Source organism: Babylonia areolata, chromosome 7 (assembly GCF_041734735.1).
Source record: "Babylonia areolata isolate BAREFJ2019XMU chromosome 7, ASM4173473v1, whole genome shotgun sequence".
Classification (NCBI taxonomy): domain Eukaryota; kingdom Metazoa; phylum Mollusca; class Gastropoda; order Neogastropoda; family Buccinidae; genus Babylonia; species Babylonia areolata.
Window position 1 is genome coordinate 28,457,206 of NC_134882.1, and position 23,053 is coordinate 28,480,258.

The window sequence follows — 23,053 nt, forward strand, 5'->3', positions numbered from 1 at the left end:
CTAACTTTGCAAACTGTAGAGGAGGAGCAGACGTACTCGTTTTCAACAGCACAAAAACAAGAAAAAAAATCATAAAATTATTTCTATGTAACATGAACATTTGAAACTTTGTATTCTAGCTCCAAATCCACTTTGCTGTCTATGTGCAAAATTTCATGGCAATAGCTTTAGTAGAAGTCGAGATACAAAAATACTAGAAAAATGCACGCCAAGTCCCCCCTTAAAGCACAACTCTGTCCCTAGAATTCCTACACACCAATAGCTTGGTTGTTGTGCCAGGCATGGACTAGATGGAATTAACAAGATATCAGCTACAGTATGTAATTTTATATGTGTAAAACAATTTATGGCATCGTGTGAATTATTCTAAGCCTAGCTGCATAGAAAAATGATATATGTATTTGTAAATAAATCAGATTATATGGTCTTTAAAAAAAGAGAAAAAAAGCACAAGTTTTCCATCTTTCTGTACCAAAATGACAAATTCATGACTCACTTTATATATAACTGAATACTGCAAGCACAGAAAATGTTAATATCACCATAACATAAATTTAAATACTTCCTTTCCATACTGCATGCTGCAAGAATAGATAATAAACTGAACATACCACCCTCTGCCTTCTCAAGCTCCAGTTAAATTTAGTTCATTGGTTTAATTTGAAGCCTTCTCACTGTCAGTGACATTAGATGATCCATCCCCCATTTTCCAGGTTACAGTGAAAGTCAGATAACATGTATATGAAGTCTTTCAAAATCAATGGTTTGTTCCTGTTTTCATTTTCACTCTCAAAATAACTGAGTAATACAATAAATGCAAATAAAGCATTTGGACCTTATCTTTCAGTCACCAATCTGTCTTGTCTTACCCTCTGCTTAAAAGCAGAATTCTTCACCATCACTGAAACCTGCCATTCATCCTCAGTCATCCGGACTCAATCACCAACACACCTTTAATTTTCACAAACACACTGTCTCCCCCTTTTCTTCACATATACAAAAACATACACATATCCAAGCACACACTCTTTTTTCTAAAAAAAAAGAAAAAAAAAAAAGAAAAAAATGTAGAACCCATTCTCTCCACGTTCCCCTCATGCTTTCAAACTTGTACATGGACAATCACACACACACACATATATATTATACATTATATTATACATATGTACAGATATACAAACAGCACACACTGTCGCAGTATAGCACGATCAGGAGAGACAAGAAGGGAAACCATCAGGCCTCTCCACAACACAACCATGCCACTCTGGCCAAACTGAGGGCCTGCCCTGCTGTTGTTACTGTCCCTTGAAATAACTTGAATATTTCATGGATTATAAAGCGATACTTCCCCCCCCTGACTTTGACCCATGCGCCACCCCTGAAAACAGAGTATGGCTGCCTACATGGTGGGGTTAAAATGGTCATCCATGTAAAAGCCCACTCATGTACGTACGAGTGAACGTGGGAGTTGCAGCCCACGAATGCTGAAGAAGGAGAAGACCCTTGCGCCTTTTAATATGGTGCATCTAATATACAGCTAAACTCTATGGCTCATCTAATATACGGCTAAAATCTGTCTGAACAAAGTTGTGGATTGTATCGTGGATGATGTTTGAACCAGGAAGTGTCACATTCGGAAGTAAACTGTGAATCAGACTTTTAAGATCTCACAAATTATCCACTTTCAAATAACATGCGAGTGCACAAGATAGCAAGTCAAAGAAGCTGTCAAAAGTTTAACTCTGTTCCAGCTTTCGTCCCAGGTGGAATAAAAAAGTTTTTTTCATTTTTTCACAAAAACTGGAACATTTTGCTGGCATCACTATATGAACTCTGCAGTATGTCAATTGAGTTTTCTCAGCCTGGCTGCAAGTTTCCCCGAAAATGATCAAGAACAGATTAAAAAAAAGTTGAGACTGACAGAGCCAACAAGCCAGCAGATGACACATATATAAGTAATAAGAGCTGGAATTCCATACACATGGCACTGAAATGACACCAATTGTGCAAAGAGTAAACTGACTTGCATGAAATGGCACTGACATGGCAACAATACAAGCTCCAGCACAAAACATTATTTTGGTCCATATGATGATCTGTTCTGTTTCATCTGTCCACAAATTTATTTGGAGATCTAAAGAACATGTAAAACTGATTTAGAATTTATGCAAAGTAGACAATCATTTTAAAGAAGATTAAGAATGTAAATCATCTGTGTGAGTCTTTGTGTGTGCATGTGTGTATGTGTGTTGCGCACTGGAAAATGATAACTGAACATTATTTCCATTGACAGTACTACTAATTTAACCAGGTGATATTTTTTCCCCCACTGATTTCCCGCCTTACTGTTTATACAGTTTGTTGATAGGAAATATACCAAACAGCCAAATTCAAGAAATTTAAAGTTTTGAAACTGACCTCTCAAACCCCAAGCTTTCAGAAAAATGTATAAACCCTGTAACAGGTAAATTATTTTACAGATACAGATTAAATATCATCTGAGGTGGGGCAGAAAACACTGGCACTGTATTTGTGTGTTCTAATAATCATGCCCTCCCACTTTCCTGAGAAAACAGCCTGAATTTTTCATCATAAACATGCTGTCACAAAACATAAGCAAATACAAAATAGAACAAAAAAGCATAAATTTGTTAAAAAAAATTAAGGCAAGCTTCCTTCAGACACTGAATGAAAACATGACATCCAGCCTGGCTTCAGCAAAGGTTGCGTAAATTGGGGCATGAAAAGAGCACCAACATGACAGTAGTAACTACATAAATGCGTCATGTATTATGCTACATGTTACCTGATGCTGACAACTGGCAAACCGTTACCTCATTTCAACACAAGAAATCTATCCCACACTCATTTTGTCTGTTTTCATCAAATAATACTTTGAATGTCAGCACACCCAGGATATGTTTCTCGCTGAATTACCTCTCAAACCCCAAGCTTTCAGAAAAATGTATAAACCCCGTAACAGGTAAATTATTTTACAGATACAGATTAAAGTTTTGAAACTGACCTCTCAAACCCCAAGCTTTCAGAAAAATGTATAAACCCTGTAACAGGTAAATTATTTTACAGATACAGATTAAATATCATCTGAGGTGGGGCAGAAAACACTGGCACTGTATTTGTGTGTTCTAATAATCATGCCCTCCCACTTTCCTGAGAAAACAGCCTGAATTTTTCATCATAAACATGCTGTCACAAAACATAAGCAAATACAAAATAGAACAAAAAAGCATAAATTTGTTAAAAAAAATTAAGGCAAGCTTCCTTCAGACACTGAATGAAAACATGACATCCAGCCTGGCTTCAGCAAAGGTTGCGTAAATTGGGGCATGAAAAGAGCACCAACATGACAGTAGTAACTACATAAATGCGTCATGTATTATGCTACATGTTACCTGATGCTGACAACTGGCAAACCGTTACCTCATTTCAACACAAGAAATCTATCCCACACTCATTCTGTCTGTTTTCATCAAATAATACTTTGAATGTCAGCACACCCAGGATATGTTTCTCGCTGAATTACCATTTGGCAACTGTCAACATTAGAAGGACCATGGTACAGACAACATGCACCATTTGTACAAGTTGGAATATTATCTTCATTGTCTGGAATAGCAACATTTGGCTCTGAAAGCAGTAAATCCAACAGATGATACCACCACATTGAAAAACTGGGTGTTGAGTAATAACAGTTGTAAAGACTATCAAAAAATGCATGGAAAGGCACATAACCATGTTATCAGCCATGGTAAAAGACAGTGCAGTTAAATGCGCACAATAAATGCATACTGCCAGCTTTACTGTTTAACTGACACCAACAAGCATGAGACTGACTGAGTATGTAATGTGTGCTTTTTTGTACAATAATCTATAGTTGTGTCCATTTAACATAATAATTATATATATATATAAAAAAGAGAAAGAAGAATGTGATATTCACCTACAACATATGTGAATTTGATCTGACACAATCATCTACAAAATACCCAATACCAGACCATTTGGTCAGTGATTATGCCAAACATGCATGTATGCACCACACACTCAATACTATCTATTTTTCGCTGAAGGTACTGATCCTTCAAAGCATTCCTTTTAAACATGATAATATTCATAGTGAACTGGCATCATTCAGTCCAGTAAGTAAAACCCCAAAATACCCGTGGCAGTGTATCACAAATCATTTCACTTCAAATTTTGATTACAAGCAACAGGACCATGTGTTTTGGACTTTGTGTGTGTGTGTGTGTGTGTGTGTGTGTGTGTGTGTGTGTGAGTGTGTATGTATGAGTGTGTATATACGTGTGTGTGTGTGTGTGTGTGCAAGAGTGTGTTCAAGTGCATGTTGCAATTCGCTGTTTGAGTACATAAACCAACAAACCTATAATTACATGCTCTGCAAGAGAAAAAGAGCAGATTAACCACTGAAGTGGCAGTGGCAGCCCGGTCGTACAGCACCTGTTCAGGAGCATCCATGGATTTGATTCTCAAATGGACCAGGATTTTTCTCTCTTTTCCATTAGACCTTGAGTAGTGGTCTAGGTGCTAGTCTTTTGGATGAATCAATAAATCCAGGTTCTGTGTGCAGAACGCACTTACTGTGTGGAATAGAACCCATGGCTATGCTCCTGACAAAATTCTGCAGAAAATTCCAATTTGACAGCAGATCAAATACATGTGCAGGCAGGGGGGGAAAAAAAAGAAAAAAAGAAAAAGAAAAAAGGTAGCCATGTGGGGAAGCAGCCCAAATTTCAAACAAAGAGATGTGTTGTGACAAAAAAGAATACATTCATATAATGCAATGCAAAGTCAGAAGTATATGACAGCAATGTAGAGTTGAATTTTTGTTTTTGCTTTGTTTTTCTGGTGAGAAATGTTTGAAAGCTAAATAGAAAGTTTTTTGTTCACGGAATCCCTTTCTTAATGTCTGGATGCCGGTCAGAACAAATATAAGTATCCCACATCTCAGATCTCTGGATGGTTTAGTGACACCGCCTGTTTGTGATCTTCCCTTGTTTGGCCCTAATGTCCACTTCACTCATAAGAAAACATCAAATTACTTAATCCAAATACTGATCTGTGAGTCTTTTCATTGTGACATGCAGTATATATATATATATAACTAAAGAAGTCTTCTAAGAAAAGTCTAATATCTTGCCCATAATAATTTGTATGACAGTTTTGAATCATAAGACAATACTAATCACACAGACAACAAGTGGGATTTTGTATAGATTGTAAAAAATATATATTTGGAGACAAAAATGGACAAAAGTTTGCTGACACTGCATAATGACCAAAAATGTCACAAATGACGGCTAAATAAACACACCTTCACTTCTCCAGCAGTTAAAGTCCAAAGTGGAGATATCACAGGCTCTGTTACTATATTTGGACAACCCTTTCACAAAATTAGCCATGGCATAAAAAAAAAACCCTGTAAAATACAGGAAACTGGTCTTAATCATCATCATCCTTGGCCTTCTTCTTCTTCTTAGTTTTGTCTGGGTTGAACATCCTTTTCCATGAAACGGAGGCATTTGCTTCACACTTGGTAACAGCACTGAAGCTAACGTTGGTTAACTGAGGTAAGGTCGAGGTCACATACATTTTGAAGTTCTGCAAACAGACAAACACACACACATCAAATACACATACATATATCAAACACACACACACAAACACACACTAACACACATGCAAGCAGATCATACCTTAAGCATGGAAATACATTCCGAAAAACATGGACATTCCATTAATCAAACGTGTATGGAAAAAATGCTACAGGCATGTACAGACAAATACACCTTAAATCAAAAACCAGGTCAACTATCATATTAAAACAGCCAGCCTCTACAGATATCTATGTTCAATATTCTGAAACAAATAATGACTACAACAGTAAGACGTAAAACCTTATGGCTCATAAGCAAAAAACAGACATCTCCAATTGCTACGACATACTAGCATTATGGATTCCACTTTATATTTAAATGTTGCATGTATCTTGTTAAAAAAAAAAACAGATTGTTTTATTTCAATCTATTTTGTTTTAATACACTTCTAAGCCGAATAACAACTAAGCTAGTGTTTTTCTGCATTCATGGAAAGCCCATTTCCCATTCAATTCTTTAGTTGGTACCAAACCAACAAAAACATTTTCTTAGCAACAGAACTTCTTCTAACCTTTGGAACTCAATGCCACAAACAATAAAACAAACACCCACAAGTACTAGTTCCAATAATCTTTTAGATAGCAAGCAAAAATTGCCACACTTTGATAGCTTAGAAAGGATACCAAAAGAGTGCAATGCACCCCCAGCCCCTAAAAAGGCAAAACCAAAACTAATATGGTATGAAATAAGCCATGAGTTTAAGTTTCAAACCTGCTCCTATTGCAGCTCGTGTTTATCGTTCAAATGCCAATGCCAACAACAATTTCACGTTTAACATAGCTTTATTGCCTCTCACTACGACCTAAAAAAAACAAACACCCAACAAAAAATAAAAAACAAAAAGTTAAAAGATAATATGTACAAGATAAAATAAAAATATGTTCTTGTATCAGATGAAATAAAACAAGTTGCAAGACTTTGGCTCAAACTAGTCCTCACTGCTACTGCTGTTACTTCTTATATTTAGCTGTTGATGGCAATTCCAGCTCTCGCTACTACTGCTAACAGGCATGATAGCTGAGTGGTTAGAGCACTTGACTTTCAAAAGGTTCAAATGCCATTGCACCGGGTGGGTTAAGGGTGGAGATTTTTCAGAAATTCAAGGTCAACAGATGTGCACACCATCTAGACCGATTCCCCCTGAATCGTATCTATACACATGCGGAACATCTCAGATATGCACAATGAAAAATCCAGAAATCCATTTCAGAGTTTGGTGGGTGATGAAAACACAAATAAATCCAGAATGCACACATCCAAAATGGACTATGACTGCCTTAACTGGTTAGCGGCGGGGTAAAAATGGTCATACAATACAAAAAAAAACAACCCCAAACCCACTCTTACATGGAAGTGAATGTGGAAGTTGCAGCCCACAAACAGAGAAAGAAAAGAACAATAAATATAACTGCCACTGCATCTTGCATCTTTCTACTGAAGTTTGGTTTCCGATAATGCGAACAGATTCAGCCACAAAGAGGACACATGACGTGTTTACCGGCTGTTCCTCCATGGGGTTGCCATGCAGCGTCAGCTTGCGCAACTTGGGGAGGCTGGCCAGTTTGTCCACCTCCTTCAGGTCCTTGATCTTGTTCCCATGCAGGTACAGGATGTGCAGCTGTTTGAACTCCACAAGGGCCTGGGCCAAACAAAAGCACAACAACCCTAAACATGGATCATGAAAACAACATAAAAAAAAAAAAAATTAATGGTCCCATAGTCTTTTCTGGCCATTGGTACAGTGAATTCAAATCCGGTTTCAGGCTTGGCACTGGAAGGGGGAACTCAATTCTCTCCTGCCATTTTAACCTTTCCCGACTGAAATCAGGTACCCAGTCACACCAGGGTGGAATGAGGATAATCAGAGCATAGTGCCTTTCTCAAGGACATAACACCATGCCAAAACGGGGCTTTAAAGTCTAATCACAGGTGAACACTGGATCAAAAGTCCAATAACTAACTGATTCTGCCACCATGCCTCCTGAAAACAACATACAATTTGTTTTCTTTTATTTTTGCTTCTCAATCACATGCATCTATCTGAGTGGCATTTCTCTAGCCCAAACTGATCATTTATCCCTCAGTCCCACACATACAACAGCCATATTCATGGGGTTATTCGGCTGCAGTCTCAACACTGGGAGTCCACAGGGAAGTATCAAAAGCTAGCTCACATTACAAGGAGGCCACACACCTGAAATGACCCTGACCTGTACTGCTGCTGACAACACACTTGCAACTTTGCCATTTGTATATCATACAATATTAAATATTACCCTGCCAATGCAGTTTCTGGAAAACTTGTTGCTGAGAAAGTGCTAATGATAATGTTTGGCATATGTATATGCACACACACATACACACAAACAAACACTGTGTTACTGAATCACTCTGTGAAAATCGGTCCCATTGTTTCACTAGACTAAAAAAGATGAAGCAGAATAGTGTCAAAAGGAAACCATTTAAAACATGTTGCGCACTTCTTATTATATCCTCTGCTGGACATTCTTTACACTTCAGTATCATTCAGTTTTGGTTGCTGCCTTACGACCAATACCAGCTTTTCACTCAGTATACTCAGAATGTCCCACACTAGACACTTCCAAACAAACAATGTCCAAAAAGAACCAAAGCCAACTTACTTTGTCAATGACGGTGAGAGCATTGAAGGAAAGGTCGATCCAGCCCAGGTTCTTGGGGTCTTGAAAGAACGTCTCCACAAATGCGGGCAGGGTGGATACTTCCTTCAGTTCATTGTTGTTCAGGCGCAGAGACCGCCCCACAAACGATAACTTTGTGTCATCTTCCCTAGGGGATTCCACCTCGGGGAACCGCGGGTTCTCTTTTTCTGCATCTGGTGGTAGTGATGATAATGACGATATAACAGATGGATACCCACAACACCTCCCAAATAGGGAGCTTGTAGCATTAACAATTTAAGGTCTTCCCATCAGTTTATTGTCTATTTATCTATTCACTATTTCACCCTACTTTATCCTTCCCTTCCATGACCCCCCCTCCATCCCTCGCCTCACCTCTGTGTGTGTGTGTGTGTGTGTGTGTGTGTTAAAACATGTGTGTGAGAGAGAGAGAGAGAGAGAGAGAGAGAACGAACGAACGAACGAAATTGTTTTAATGAACTTTGGCCATGAGAGAGAGAGAGAGAGAGAGAGAGAGACAGAGAGAGAGAGAGAGAGAGAGAGAGAGAGAGAGAGACAGACAGACAGACAGACAGACAAGAGAGAGAGGGAGATTATATTCAGAGTACATACCTGTGAGGGAGGCTAATTGAAGGAATGAGAAGTCTACAGGAATGTCAATTTCATTTTCACCGTATAAAACAGGCTTTGGTACAGGTAGCGGCTTTGGTTTTTCTTTTTCCTCCCTGGCTTTCTCTAACGCAAGGCTGAAAAAACCAACATCACTGCATTTGGTTTCAAGAATGTCAACACACATGAACAGCATTTTGAAACAAACATATATTTATATTTGTGACCTCAGCGTATCAAGTGTGAATCCCTCTCTCTCTTTCTCTCTCTCTCTCCCCCTTATTTCAAGGAGTCATGTGGACAAAGACCTATTCCAGCCCATAAAGAGAGTTCCAAGCAATATAATATTCAAGAAGTCACATCTAGAACTTGACCAATTCCAGCACAAAGCAAGTCAAACAAATTTTTTTTTTCATTCACTCAAAATAAAAATGAAGAATGAAGTTTCCTCATCTGTACTAAAACTGAAACATACATTTTCATTAAGCATTCTGAAAATTCAATCAGTTGGGTGCCCAGGTCAATGAGTATGCATGCGTGTGCGTGCATGCATGTGTGAATGAGAGAGAGAAAGTGAGAGAGAGGGGTGGGGGGAGTGAGTTTGCATGGCCAGTCATACTGAAAGCAACAGTCCTGACACTCATACTCTGAAAGATAAACTTGGGTTTACATGAGTTATGTAAAATATTCTGTTAGATAATATATTTATTTGACTGAAATGTGTGTTGGTGTCATGAGTTTATTACATTTTTCTTTTAAATAACTTAAATTGGGCAATATGAGTATTGCAAGGAGAAGAGTGATGACAAAGAACAGAAAAAAAAATGCATTCATGCATACCAGTAGCTAGAGCACAGAGGCATGCCATGCATTGTATACATGTGTATTGGTATTTTGTTTTGAAAATTATTAGCAAACATGAATTGATTAGAGAGGTTGACCATCCCCTGAAATATTCATGACCCAGTCTCCCCACATGGCCCCACCTCCCTTTCTGCCTCCTCCAAATGAAAAAAAATGCATGAAATGCCACAACTAAGCATTACAAATAATTGTGAACAGCCAACAACAATCTTCAACCTGTATGCACAGTACTCACTTTTCTTTCACATTTCTGCTAATTTCCTTGAGACAGAATTCCTTTCTTTCTTTCTTTTTTTTTTCCACTCATAATAAACATACCAGACTGACATATGGTGTTGTAATGAATCAAATAAAACACAAGGAAATGAGGTCAACAATATCAGACACTGTGACTATGGCATGACAATGAATCAAATAAAATACAACAAAATCAGGCCACTAATATTAGAGCCTAAATCCTCAGCTCATAATATTCAAAATCAGGTATGATATGTCTTTCCTGCAGCAGCTTTATTTTTTCTTAAATTTCAATGGCTGAAATTTTGAAATATTTTGTTCCATTCAGATCTAGTTAAAAAACAGAACAAGAATAAAACAAACAACACCAAAAAAAAAAAAAAAAAAAAAAAAAAAAAAAAAAAAAAAAAAAAAAAAAAGCCACACACCAAAATATTGTGAAACTTTCATTTATCAGTGGACAAGTGTGCAATATATACACACACCATCCAAAAACACGGACAAATACAGTTTGATTTGATCAATTCAAAATGGCGAAGGAAGTAGGGTATAGCATTATGTGCTCCAATTCTACATGCAAAACATTTTTTTTTTTAGTTTTTTGTTTGTTTGTGCTGAACAGTGAAAATTAAAATGGCATAAAATACTTAACCAAAGAAAAAATGCAACAAAATTACAACAAAGGATGTGAGAAGTTTACTACAAAGGTTGAATGCAACTAATGCAAGCAGGATGTTCAATGCATAATGAAAATAACAAACCAGAACAACCAAAAGCACAATGAAATCATTTTAAAAAAGAAAAAAAAATTACGCTAAAACTTTTTCCAGAGCAGTAAGGTGTCCACATTTAAGCAAAAACATGATGAGATACTGTCTGTGTTTTCTTTGATCAGATCGTGAACTTTATATGCAGGCCTACAACCGTTTCTGCAACCAGGCTGAAAAGAAAATATCAAAATAGTTAAAAGCACATGTAGAGAGCCATAGAAAGAGTATATATATATATATGTGTGTGTGTGTGTGTGTGTGTGTGTGTGTGTGTGTGTCTATATATATACACACACACACACACACACACATATATTAAATAGTTAAATGCACACACATATTCTCTCTCTCTCTCTCTCTGCAATCAATTTAATAATTAAATTTTATACATTTTTACCATCTCTCTCTCTCTCCACACACACATATCATATGTAGTATATGAATGGATTATACATATCACTGCATGTTTGTATGCATATAATACATATACATGAGCATGTTAATATATAATGTATACATGTATAAGCATATAATTATATATTGTGATGTTTCTAACATACATTCTCATATATGTGAAAAATATATATAAAAAAAAAATCACCAGATGTTAGATAAAAATGGTGGTCAATAAAGTGGTAATAATGGAACACAGAAATTATATGAGTAATGTTATCTTTTTTTGCAACTGGCATACAGTTCTCATTTTCTGAGGGAGGCGAGCACATAAACTTTTATCTTAAAAAAATCTAAGAAATTTCAAGAATAATCTATCCTCAATGCTGGCTTTATTTGTGGTAATGATACAGTAAAATGGTATGCATATGCACAAACGCATAATTGTTATTACAGTGCTTTGAAACTACAAAAATTGTACAACTCAAAACAGTTTCAAGTTCTGGACACTTCAATATCAGCGAAGATCATGATTTTCTGTATTTAGTAAACTGTGAAAAACAACAAGAAAACCCAAAACTAATGAACGGTGGCTGAATGAAGTGTGACAATGCGGTGTCTCTGTGTGATAAATTTCAATACTTTATTTCCACTCTTGAATTTGAAAACAAGTCATTCAATCCATGTTTTGAAAATTTTATACTGCCCCTCTTCCCTCTGCAAGTAACAAGTCGTAAGCGGTTACTGAAGTTCTTTGACCAATACCAACAATATTTTCAAACTAATATTTAACGAAGGACGACATTATAACACGAAAGTTATTCAATTTATATTTTGGAGAAAAAAGAAAAGAAAAAGAAAAAGTCACCTGTGATCTGCCATGTTTGTTCCCAGGGACAACGAATTCACAAAACGGAAGTCCATTCGAAATTTGGAGAAACCCGGAAACAGACGTTCAAATTCGATCAACGGGAATAGCCGAGTCACAGCGTTGTTTGAGCTTCGTGGTCTTCCGTTCCAACTCGGAGCACCAGCGGTGTATTTTGAAACGAACAAGGTAGTAGGAACCTGCTAATGTAAGGACGAATTCATGTTTTTTCAAATGATATGGTATCGAAAAACGTGTTTCACTTGTGTATTTTGCTTGTATTTGTAGCATTAGATACAATTTTGACAGAAGAAGTTTTGCTTGTTGTCATCAATTCAGCGAAACGCCGAACTTTAAAGACGAAATTTCATCGATCATGGCGTCTTATCTTCATGCTTGAGCTCGGTCACGGCGTGTATGATTGCTATGTGCAGCGATGGTGAAAAACAAGTCAATGGTGGTGTGAGATTTGCAGACAAGACTGGTCAACGATATCGGTCTATAATTTGCGGGGCAGTTTATAATATATATATATATAATTTATTTTTTTGTTTTAACAGAATTCCTTTACCTTTGTTCAGGTTTGCGTACACTCAAACCTACAGTACTTTACACTTCGGCCTTTCAACCAACATGTCCTCACAGTTTTGTCTCTCAGTGTTTGTTCAAAACAGGTATGTTTTCAGTTTTTAAAACAATTTAGACTAAGATGAGATGTGACTGAAATATTTAAAGTATTTTGATTTTAAAGTATCTTCATCACCCGTGTTTATACCAGTAGTATTTACATGTGTTACATGTCTTTTGCACCGCTACCGTTGCACGCTTTGAGGGCGTCCTTTCAAAATTCGTTGACTTGCCATTTGTAATTCTTTTGTGTGTGTGTGATGGAGTTAACAAAGAGGCATAATTACCCCATTCTTAAAACAAACTGCTCCTTAAATTTTGGATACAGCAAGATATGGGCAATCCCTACCCTCTGTCTAGGAGATCCCAATCTTTAAAAAAAAAAAAAAAAAAAAAATGGTGGACAGTGTCATTTTTGCCATTGTGAGAAGAAACTCTTCAATATTGAATTTCAACAGGATTGTACATCACTGATAGTACTCCAGGATGGCATGCATGCCAACAACACTGACATTGGGTTTTGGAGCAACACTCTAAAAGACTACTCAGTTCTTGGCCCATTTTCAATAATTTATTATGGCTGGGAACAAGCTGCTGGCTGAAAAAAAATGTCCCACAAAGCTTTTGAGAAGTTCAAACCAGCATCTACTAAATTTATCCACATTTGAGCAGCTGCTGTTCCTGCACTTGTTTGTTTTTCAGTATTTTACTTCTTCTTTTTTTTGCCTCATCTTGAATTACATTTATATTTTAAACCATTTATTGATTTAAAAAAGGCTTTTACTTGAAAAAAAAAAAAGAGAAAGTAAATCCAGATTGATTGTACTTTTTAGTAACATAAATACTTTGAGTTTGGCATTTTTTGTGCCCCAGAATTTTGGATATCTTGTTTTCAGTACGTTTCATTCAGCTTGAGATCAGTTTTCATTTAATTTTTCTGTGTATTACTATTACTAGTATTAGTACTGTTGCAAGTAAAATTTATGAAAAAAGCAGATCTGATTCTTATGTAAACAGCAATCACTGAATAAATGCATTTATTATTCCTTGTCTCAGTCAGTCAGTGTCTGTTTCATTTTTATTTACATATCTTTCTTTTAAGATATTGATTTTTGACAGGCAGTGTTTTACTAGTTTTTAGTCTGACTGATAAGTGATATACTGTTTCTTTCAGATATTAAATAAAGATGGCAGAACAAAAAGAAAAAGCGCTACTTGAATGGGTAAGTCGAAGACTGTACTTGTAACTATGATGGGACGATTTTTTTTCTGTTTTGTTTGTCACCTTAATTAAAAACAACAACAAAAAACCAAAAAAAACAAAACAAAACAGATCTCATGTGCTTGAAAATGAGCCAGTCAAATACTGAGTGCAAAGGATGCATGTGTTTTCCTTTGTCAGAGTGTGATTTTGGAGATCTATATTTCAGTATGGTTATTCATTGCATATCAATCAGTTATTCATTTCAGTTTTAATGGGGGCATGTCATTCATTGCATATCAATCAGTTATTCATTTCAGTTGTTTTAATGGGGGCATGTCACACTGGGAATGAATTCTTGCTTGCAGAAGACATTTCTACCATGCTGAGTGAAACAAAATGTGTGGATTTGGATGTACAGGGTACATCATCATATAGCATGATTAGCACAGGTCTGTGTATTGGATGATGTGCCCAGAAGCAGGGAATGTCATCATTGCAGTGAAGAGAGTAATTATTTATGTGCATTGATACATTACAATACCACAATATTTTTTTGCCACTGTATAATTGTGGAAGTAAAATCCATGTGCATGTGTACAATACTGGAAATACTTTTGGGGCATGAGGGTGAAAATCAAAAGTAATGTAAAATAGATGCAAAAAACATTTTTGAAGAGTAAATATACTTTTGATAATTAAAAAAAAAAAAAAAAAAAAAAGAAGTAAAAAGGAAACAGGGATATTTAAAGTGAGACTTCATTTATGAAAATCAGCAAAGTGTAGACCAATGCGACTTACATGGTTTCCACTAAGCACTATTTTTTTTTTAAAGAAAATAACATGGCCTCATCAGGCTCATGCAAGGGTTGTTCACTTGTTGCCATCATCAGTACAGGCATTAAAGTCATGTGTCCCATATTAACCCCTAGGCTGCCTATATGATGAGATAACTCATCATCACAAGCATGTACGCTTCGCTGCCACAATGATGAGATAACTCGTCATCGAAATATTCAGACTTTTCCCTGGTTTGCATTCAGTTCGTTGACAAAAATGCTGGTCACTTTAGCTTGGGGAATCTTTCTAGATTCTATTCATAGTTAGAAACCCTATCTACGTCATGAGGCAGTCCTTTATTTGAACGTTTTGGTTGGGTCACTGTCGCAGTGTTTTGCCTGGCTCCTTTCCTCGGTTGCTTAACAAAATGTTGGACTGATGCTGTGCTCAAGACATGTGATATTGTGGCGAACTAAATCAACCAAGATAGCTTTCTTTAGGTGATGCTCAGAAAGAATGGAAGCGTAAATTCGAAGGAGAAGACAGTGATGAACATTTATAGGACGATTTCATAGAAAATAAAGGGAGCAATCAAGAGAATGGCCAAGATACAACTATCAGTGAGTGATGCCGGCTGCACAACTGTAGCAGATGACACAAACTAACCAAATTATTAACAGGACACAGTGTGAGCGATTTTCTTGGCACTCAGCCAATGCAGTCTGATGTGAACTGGATAAAGTGATCATGTAAGAGGGGTGAAGAGGAGGGGGGTGGAGACTGAATGTGCGTGGCATCACATCCATATTATCACTTGGAGAAGTCACAATGCATTGTGTATCTATCTCTTTTTATTTATTTATTTATTTATTTATTTTTGTGGTTCTGGTGTGATTTTGTGTGTGCAGATATCTATTTGTCCAGAAAATATGACATTTTAGTGCAAATTACCTGACTAATGTTTGTAATGATCAAGTTGAAAATGTGACAAAAAATAAAACACTGATCTCAAAACAACAGCATGTCACTAAAAATATATACAAGAGAGGCAAGGCCTTCAAGACTCACTTGTGATAAATTAAGTCCCCTAGCATTAATTACAGAGTAATTTCCCTTTTTTACTGTCTGCGCCAAAACGTTTGCAAAATAAATAAAAATTCCATGCTTAGCAAAAGAAGTTCCTGTTTGAACAAAAAATGATAATAATGACTCCTCTTGTTGTTGTGTCAGAATAAGAGGTCAAAGTGCCAAGTTTAGAGAATACAAAAAATATAAATATACCAGTAAATGCAGTTTGCATATAATTGGCTTCTTTTTTATAATTTTTTTGTGCCCATCCCAGAGGTGCAATATTGTTTTAAACAAGATGACTGGAAAGAACTGAATTTTTCCTATTTTTATGCCAAATTTGGAGTCGGTTGGCAAAGTATTTGCAGAGAAAATGTCAATGTTAAAGTTTACCACGGACACACACACACACAGACAGACAACCGAACACCGGGTTAAAACATAGACTCACTTTGTTTACACAAATGAGTCAAAAATGGGAAACCATTATGTGTTTTGTATTCTTTATTCATTTACCTTTCAGAAAATATATACTTTTATGGGTCTTTCTCAAATAACAAAGAGCACAGAATTTTTTGAAAATTTATACCCATTTTTTGTGGAAAAAACCCTGGCAAATAGATTTAACTAAAATCTTATTTTCCTGGCAGTGAAAGGGTTAAACCTGAGAAGAAATAAACTTACTGATGCTTTGAATGTAAGCTCATGTGCAGGTGGAGACTGTAACTTATGCAACATTTTTGCGTAAAAAATTTTCACACAAGCAAACGCATTTTGAGAGAATTGACACTATAATTTGTTTGATGGTATTTTACTGCGTTTTTGTCCAGTGATACATAGCTATTGTAATAAACAACGCAACACAATTATATCATTTCCTTTGTTTGCTTGCCACATGTATACACTAAGCCCTAGAGGTAGAAACACATGGAGATCGTGAGTGGATGTGTGTGTTTCACAATGTCGGATGGAGACGATTCGGGTGTGTTGGTGGTAATTTAGCCTGCAAGGACCATGTGGATTTTGTCATGTTCACCATGTCGGTGTTCCCACACACTTCAGGTTTGGAGTGCGGAACACGACCACGTTGCTTTATCGCTGATCTAAGAGAATGTATTGTGTGCGGTACATGTGGAAGCAGAAACTGCGTTCAGTTCAGTTCTTGGGACTTCTGCTGCCTAGTGTTTTGCAAAAGTTAGCTGTCAGTGGGATTAGTGTTTTATTTACCTGCAGAATATGCTTTATTCATAATTGTATTGCTTGCTCTGATTAAGTTAGATTGTTGAACAAGTTTCAACCCAAGCCATGTCCCACTTTTTGGCGCCATTTTTGACACATCCACACACAAAATATATTGTTTAAAAATAAAAAAAAATCAGGCAAAAAAATTGGTGATGAACAATACATGATTTTGATGAACAAACATGTCATGGAACACACTAAGAAAAGTCCACAAACACATGTAAAGGAAGTTATAACTAAAGCTGCAGCTGTGGACCTCATTATTTTCACTGGGTGTTTCCAGTATTGTACACATGACATATATAAAGTTGTTCATTAGATGACCAAGTTAATATTCTGATTGACTGTTTTAGAAGAAATGAGAAAGCTGAACATAGATTGCTTATTCAGTTATTGTTATGTTTATGGATAATTATGTCCTTTCTTTAGTTTTAAACTTACTCAAGCTTTTATTCATTTTCTTTATTGTATTATTTATTGGGCGTACAAAATGTTTTTCTTCTGGGATGTGCTATTATATATTGCTGCTAATTCTATTTTTGACCATTTCTTTATTTTTATTACGAGTGTGTTTGGGTTACACTTTAGTGTAAGTAATGAAGAATGTCTTTTTACTCTCCATAGATAAAACGCCTTCCAGGGTGCGAGTATCTGGGTTCATTGAAAGCCATTGATTATGGCGACTGTTTTACCAAGATTCTGCAGTATCTGTGAGTATTCATTTTCTTTGGAGAACTTGAAACATTATTTAGAATGACATATTTAAGTGATGTTCATCATATTGATATGGTTACGAGAATCATGAATGGAAGTTTATTGGAACATAAAGTTAGAATTCACCTTGTAAACCTCATACTGAAAACGTTTGCTTACATGTGAAGCCAGACTGGGTAAGCGTCCCCCACTGGAGTGCCACAACATCGTTTCTTACAGGTGTTTGCCCATAAATCTGTCTACAGTATACAGGCTGGGGAACTCTCAGGGATCCACTATTTTCAGTAGAAGAGCAGATGATTTCAGAGGATTTTTTTTTTTTTTTTTCAGACGAAAAATTTTTTTGGGGTCAGAGAAGAAACTGTGAATTGTTTTAGCTTTCAGGAGAGGCCCCCCCCCCCCCCCCCCCCACCCCCCCAACCTCATAAAAATCACTTATTTCGTTTTTGCCAAGGGGGCTTTTTCCTCCAGGATCCCACAACAGGGTGTTGTCCCTGCACCCCAGCAAGGCAACCCCTGGACTGCGGCTGTTATTCAGAGGAAACTCCTGGACCACTCCCCAGCCTGAGTATACAAAAGTCAGAAGAGTTTGATAGGAACTCATTACAACTACAAGCATGGAAATGGAGGGGAAATAGAAAATGAGGTCACTTTGTTGGGTGCAACAGCCGAGTGGTTAAAGCTTTGAATCTGAGGGTCTGGGGTTCAGTTCTCGGTCATGGCACCTGGTGGGTAAAGGGGGGAGATTTTTCTGATCTCCAAGGTCAACAGATGTGCAGACCTGCTAGTGCCAGTACCCGCTTTATGTCTATATACATGCAGAAGATCAAATATGCATGTTAAAGATCTCATAATCCATGTCAGCATTTCATGGGTTATGGAAACAAACATACCAGGGCCATGGCATGAATTCCTCTGAGAAATGGAGTATGGAGCTTACACAGTGGGAGTAAATATGTCATACTTATAAAAGCTCATGTATACAAGTGAACATGGTAGTTGCAGCCCATAAATGACAAAGAAAAAGAGGTCACCTTAAGAATCAAGAAAATCAAGAAACATTAAAGTATGAAAATGTAGCTAATTTAGCTGAATGTTGTCAATGTACTGAAGTAGTTGTCTTGATATTTATTAATTTCAAGTTTGCTATGCAACAGCCAACTGTAATTAGTGTAAGTAATTATTGTACAGTTTTTGAAAAAAAAGTTACAAATCGCTTGGATATGTTTTGGAATTTGAAAGTGAAAATGCAATCAGGGAAGTTATTTATGAATTAAAAGAATGCGTGTGAAGTGTACATATCAGGTCCTTGAATTGTATTTTGTGGTTTTGGATCACTCTACATCACAGTAGATTCCTCAGCTTGATGATCAGGCTGCTGTCCCTGAATCCTCAATGACTGATTTTTCATTGATGTTTAAATTTGAGACACATTTTCAGTTTTTGACGAAAGCAAATGTTTTTCATTTAATCTGTTAGCGTGCATTATGGTTGAGCTGAGCTTGGTTTTCAGTCCATCTTTTGTTTTGATTTTGTCATTACATGCGTCCTCTATTATATTTTGAGTTGATACATAATGGATATTGATATTGTTGGTGAACTGTGCGACTGTATCTGTACTCACAGAGGCTGCTCCGAAAACTTGGAAGAACCCCCCAGCACCAAACAGTGTGTGAATGCCACTGAACATTTCTTGAAAGGTAAGCATGCAGCAACACAGAGCTTGCTATTTGAAGCAGTGCATGTAAAATGTGCTGTTAATGATTGTTGTGCGTTTAATTAAAAGTTCTTTTCTGTCAGACTTGTACACTTTTGTTACATCAAGGTTATGTGAGTGTTATCAGATTTATGTTTGAAAGTTTTTTCTACTTTTTCTGTTGCTTTGATACTAGACCTTGCTCAAGCTAGTTCTTGAAATGACTTGAACTTGCACTGTCAGCAGGCTGTTTAATGTTTGCACTGATACTTTTTGATGACGCTTTATGAATGGTGTTATGTTTCACTTTCTGCAAATTCTGATAAAAAACATCAATATTCATGTCAGTATTACTGTTGAATGGTTGTTTTAAGCCAATGCTTATCCTGTTGGGCTCAGGTGGCTAAAATAATATGTGACCTGTTTTATTGCAGAGCACTACAACACGTGCTTTAGCGATAAAAAGTTGGTTGACTTCAGTCAGTTGGAATGTGGAACTTCCCCAGAGGATGTGGTTCAAGAAGTTGCCAAGGTGAGGCCTGTTTTCATTTATGGTTTGAAACTGTGTACTTGTTTCTTTTTTTTTTTTTTTTTTAATATCTTTTTTATATTTTGATTTTATATCTTTGTGATGTTAGTTGTGTGGTGAGTGTGAGTGTGTGTGATAAGGCACTTCTGAAAAATTATTGAGCACATTTGAAATGATTATCAAGTGTGACTCAGCACCGTATGTCCAGCTTGAAAGGTTTTAGAATAATGTTTGAAAGTGAAATAAAAATGATGTGAAATACTTATTAAAGATGGTGGTGGCAGGTGGGTGCAGATGGGGGGACAGAGAGAAATCAAAATGTTTGAATGCTAAGCAAACTTGAAGGATGGACACAGTTTTTTGTTAGAAGCAATCCTGAGCAAAAGAAAGAACACGTTTTTGAAGTTAATGATTTTTAAAGACCTGTACAAACTGTGTGATTCATTGCAGTTGTTTCATGTTTAGCACATGTTGGGTCACTGAAGACTGTGTGATTCTTAGCAGTTGTCACAGATTAAGCATGTGTTTGGTCACGGAAGAGAGAGATTCATACGCACATTGTCAAGAAATGAGTGATTGCTGTTGTTGTTATGCAGCATGTGTTATGTTGAAGACAATCAGTATAATATGCTGTGTGTGCCAGGGTTACAAATCTAGGACTTTTTGTGTTGGTGAAAACAGTACGTACAGAATGGTCCGTGGATCTGCTAATTCAAGAGGATTTGGGGCGCGTGGTCCTACTGATATAAAATTACTATAACTTTTTTGTTTTTGAACCAAATGACTTCCTGTTTTTTTGTTTTTAAGTAAGAGGAATGATGGAATTTTTGTGTTTTGGAGCAGTAAATGATGTTGGTACAAGTGAAATATTTTGATTTTTGTGTTAATTATGATGTTTGTTTTTTTTTTCAGTATAAATTTTGCACTTTGACTCATTACAGACATAAACAGACAGGTACAACACAAACATCACTGCAATGCAGCTGAAAACAAAGCAAATTCACCAATTGAAGTCTTCAGTACAACTATATTTCCCATGTAATGGTGTAATGCAGAATATAATCCATGGGAAACTCACAAAATGAACTTGCGTTTTTGTAGAAAAATGATTATTTCTGTCACTTCACTTGAAGGTTTCACAGTGTCCTCACTTGAAATATCTTACTGTGGTGGAACTATATTACACTTCACAACTATCTGATGAAACTGAAATACTACTGCAGTACTAGAGTCAGAAAATAAAAGAATGGAGGTAAAATATGTATACAATAATGAAATATGTACACAGGTCTGAACTGTTCTCTGTTGGAGACCATGAATTTTGGTTGCTGCTGCTTTCCTATAGTCCTCCACAGTATGATACAGTTCAAGACACAGAGTGGGACACATTAGCTTCTTGCACATTATGGTTCCAAATGGCATATTGAGCAGCTAGTATGTCCACCAGTAGTACTCGATTTCAGGCTTACAACACAGCCCCATTGCGATCTGAAGTGCTGTGTATGCCTTCATTTCAGGGACAGTGATGTCTTTGGTAGCATTCAGCTTTGAATGTTGACTGAGTTTAGTGATGCCTGACAGCAGCTCCTCTGCATACAGATTGGACTGGTCAGCCATGAGTTGGAATGCTGATTCTGGGAAGAAAAGCATAAAGAAGTCCATTGGATGGAAATTATCAGTGTTGACAAGGACACCTGAAACACATGAGCAAAAAAAAAAAAAAAGAGTAAAATACAATCAGTAATGATTATATAACAGCTCATTTATTATCAGCTAATGATAAATACTGCAAATAAAAGTTATTATCAGCTAATGATAAATACTGCAAATAAAAAGATACTATACTCATAAACAAGTGCACAAATAGCAAAAACAAAGATTTTTTGCACAGGTATGTTTAACACAGTGTATCTCCATAATCTTCACAAGAAAAAAAAACTGACACGAAATGTTTGTGTGATAAATAAGCATACTGCTCTTACTGTTCAATGTGTTACACTTGTCTGATACAGTGCACACATAATTTTATATGTGCTACTAGTGAATGAACAGTGCACCTCTGATCTGTCCATATAAAAAAAAATGAGTGCAACCTAATCTTAGTCACACACACTCTCTCAGTGAAATACATGTGTGAGCACAGACACACACACACACCACACCACACCACACCAAACACACACACACACACACACACACACACACACACACACACACACACACAGAGAGCCCTTAGTGCTCCAAACCAAGCATGAATTGTGCTGGGAAAGACAAACTGTAGTGTTAAAAATCTAGCTCATGTTGTGATGGTAAAGACAGGCTGTGTGTAGTGTGTGCCATTGTTACAAAATCTAGCACATGTTGTATTTGGTAAAGACAGGCTGTGTGCTGTGTGTGTCAGTGTTAAAAAATCTAGCACGTGTTGGTAAAGACTGTCTGTGTGCTGTGTGTGTCAGTGTTAAAAAATCTAGCATGTGTTGTGTTGAAGACAGGCAGTGTGTGCCATTGTTACAAAATTTAGTATGCGTTGTATTTGGTGAAGATATGCTTTGTGCTGTGTGTGCCAATGTTACAAAATCTAGCACATGTTGTATTTGGTGAAAACAGGCTGTGTGCTGTGTGTGCCAGTGTTAATTATAAATGTTGCACATGTTGTGTTGGTGAAGAGAGCATGTGCACTGTGTGTGCCCAGGTTCTCTTGCTGCTGTTATGCGCGGGCATTCAGGACAACAATGAAGTTATCCAGACGGCAGCCTTGCAGGTGGATGCCACTCTGCACTGGGACATGCGGCAGCTGATTGAAGCTGTGGTGCGGCCTGACAGTTCTTCCACATCTCTTCCGACGGACTTTGCCTCCATCTTCTCAGAGCACTCAGGTTCTTGGCAATCTTGCTATTTTAATTTGTGTCCTTTCATAAGCTCTATTTCACTTCAGTCATCTCTCCTTCATTTATCTTGTGTGTGTGTGTTTACTTACTTTTCCCCCAATACAATTAACCAGTCGTATTAATCTCCTTTAGTTTAGGTATTATTATTGCTGTTATTATTAGTAGTAGTAGTGGTATCATTATCATTATTGTCTTTCTTGTTGTTATTATC

The 23,053-nt window shown here is 36.8% G+C and overlaps 2 protein-coding genes across 5 annotated transcripts in view; one reads left to right on the forward strand and one right to left on the reverse strand.

Annotated features, from left to right (window-relative positions):
* Window positions 1-226: 226 nt before the first annotated feature.
* Window positions 227-12,132, reverse strand: LOC143283944 (leucine-rich repeat-containing protein 51-like). 3 transcript variants are annotated; one of them, XM_076590402.1, is made up of 5 exons: window positions 12,098-12,132; window positions 8,969-9,102; window positions 8,339-8,550; window positions 7,195-7,335; window positions 227-5,640 (listed from the first exon to the last, which is right to left on the reverse strand). In XM_076590402.1, the coding sequence occupies exons 1-5, from the start codon at window positions 12,109-12,111 to the stop codon at window positions 5,482-5,484; spliced, it is 660 nt and encodes a 219-aa protein (XP_076446517.1). In that variant the 5' UTR covers window positions 12,112-12,132; the 3' UTR covers window positions 227-5,481. The 3 variants fall into 3 exon arrangements, with proteins under 3 accessions (XP_076446517.1, XP_076446516.1, XP_076446514.1); XM_076590401.1 differs by lacking the exon at window positions 12,098-12,132 and adding an exon at window positions 10,880-10,962; XM_076590399.1 differs by lacking the exon at window positions 12,098-12,132 and having other exon boundaries at window positions 8,969-9,364.
* Window positions 12,133-12,409: 277 nt separating this feature from the next.
* The window catches only part of LOC143283946 (uncharacterized), a 57,280-nt gene continuing 46,636 nt past the window's right edge, over window positions 12,410-23,053 (forward strand). For both annotated transcript variants that reach the window (XM_076590403.1, XM_076590404.1), the window contains exons 1-6: window positions 12,410-12,771; window positions 13,899-13,947; window positions 17,640-17,725; window positions 19,356-19,429; window positions 19,860-19,957; window positions 22,647-22,830. In XM_076590403.1, coding sequence (XP_076446518.1) covers window positions 13,912-13,947; window positions 17,640-17,725; window positions 19,356-19,429; window positions 19,860-19,957; window positions 22,647-22,830 — 478 coding nt within the window. In that variant the 5' untranslated portion in view covers window positions 12,410-12,771; window positions 13,899-13,911. The remainder of the gene's footprint in view (window positions 12,772-13,898; window positions 13,948-17,639; window positions 17,726-19,355; window positions 19,430-19,859; window positions 19,958-22,646; window positions 22,831-23,053) is intronic.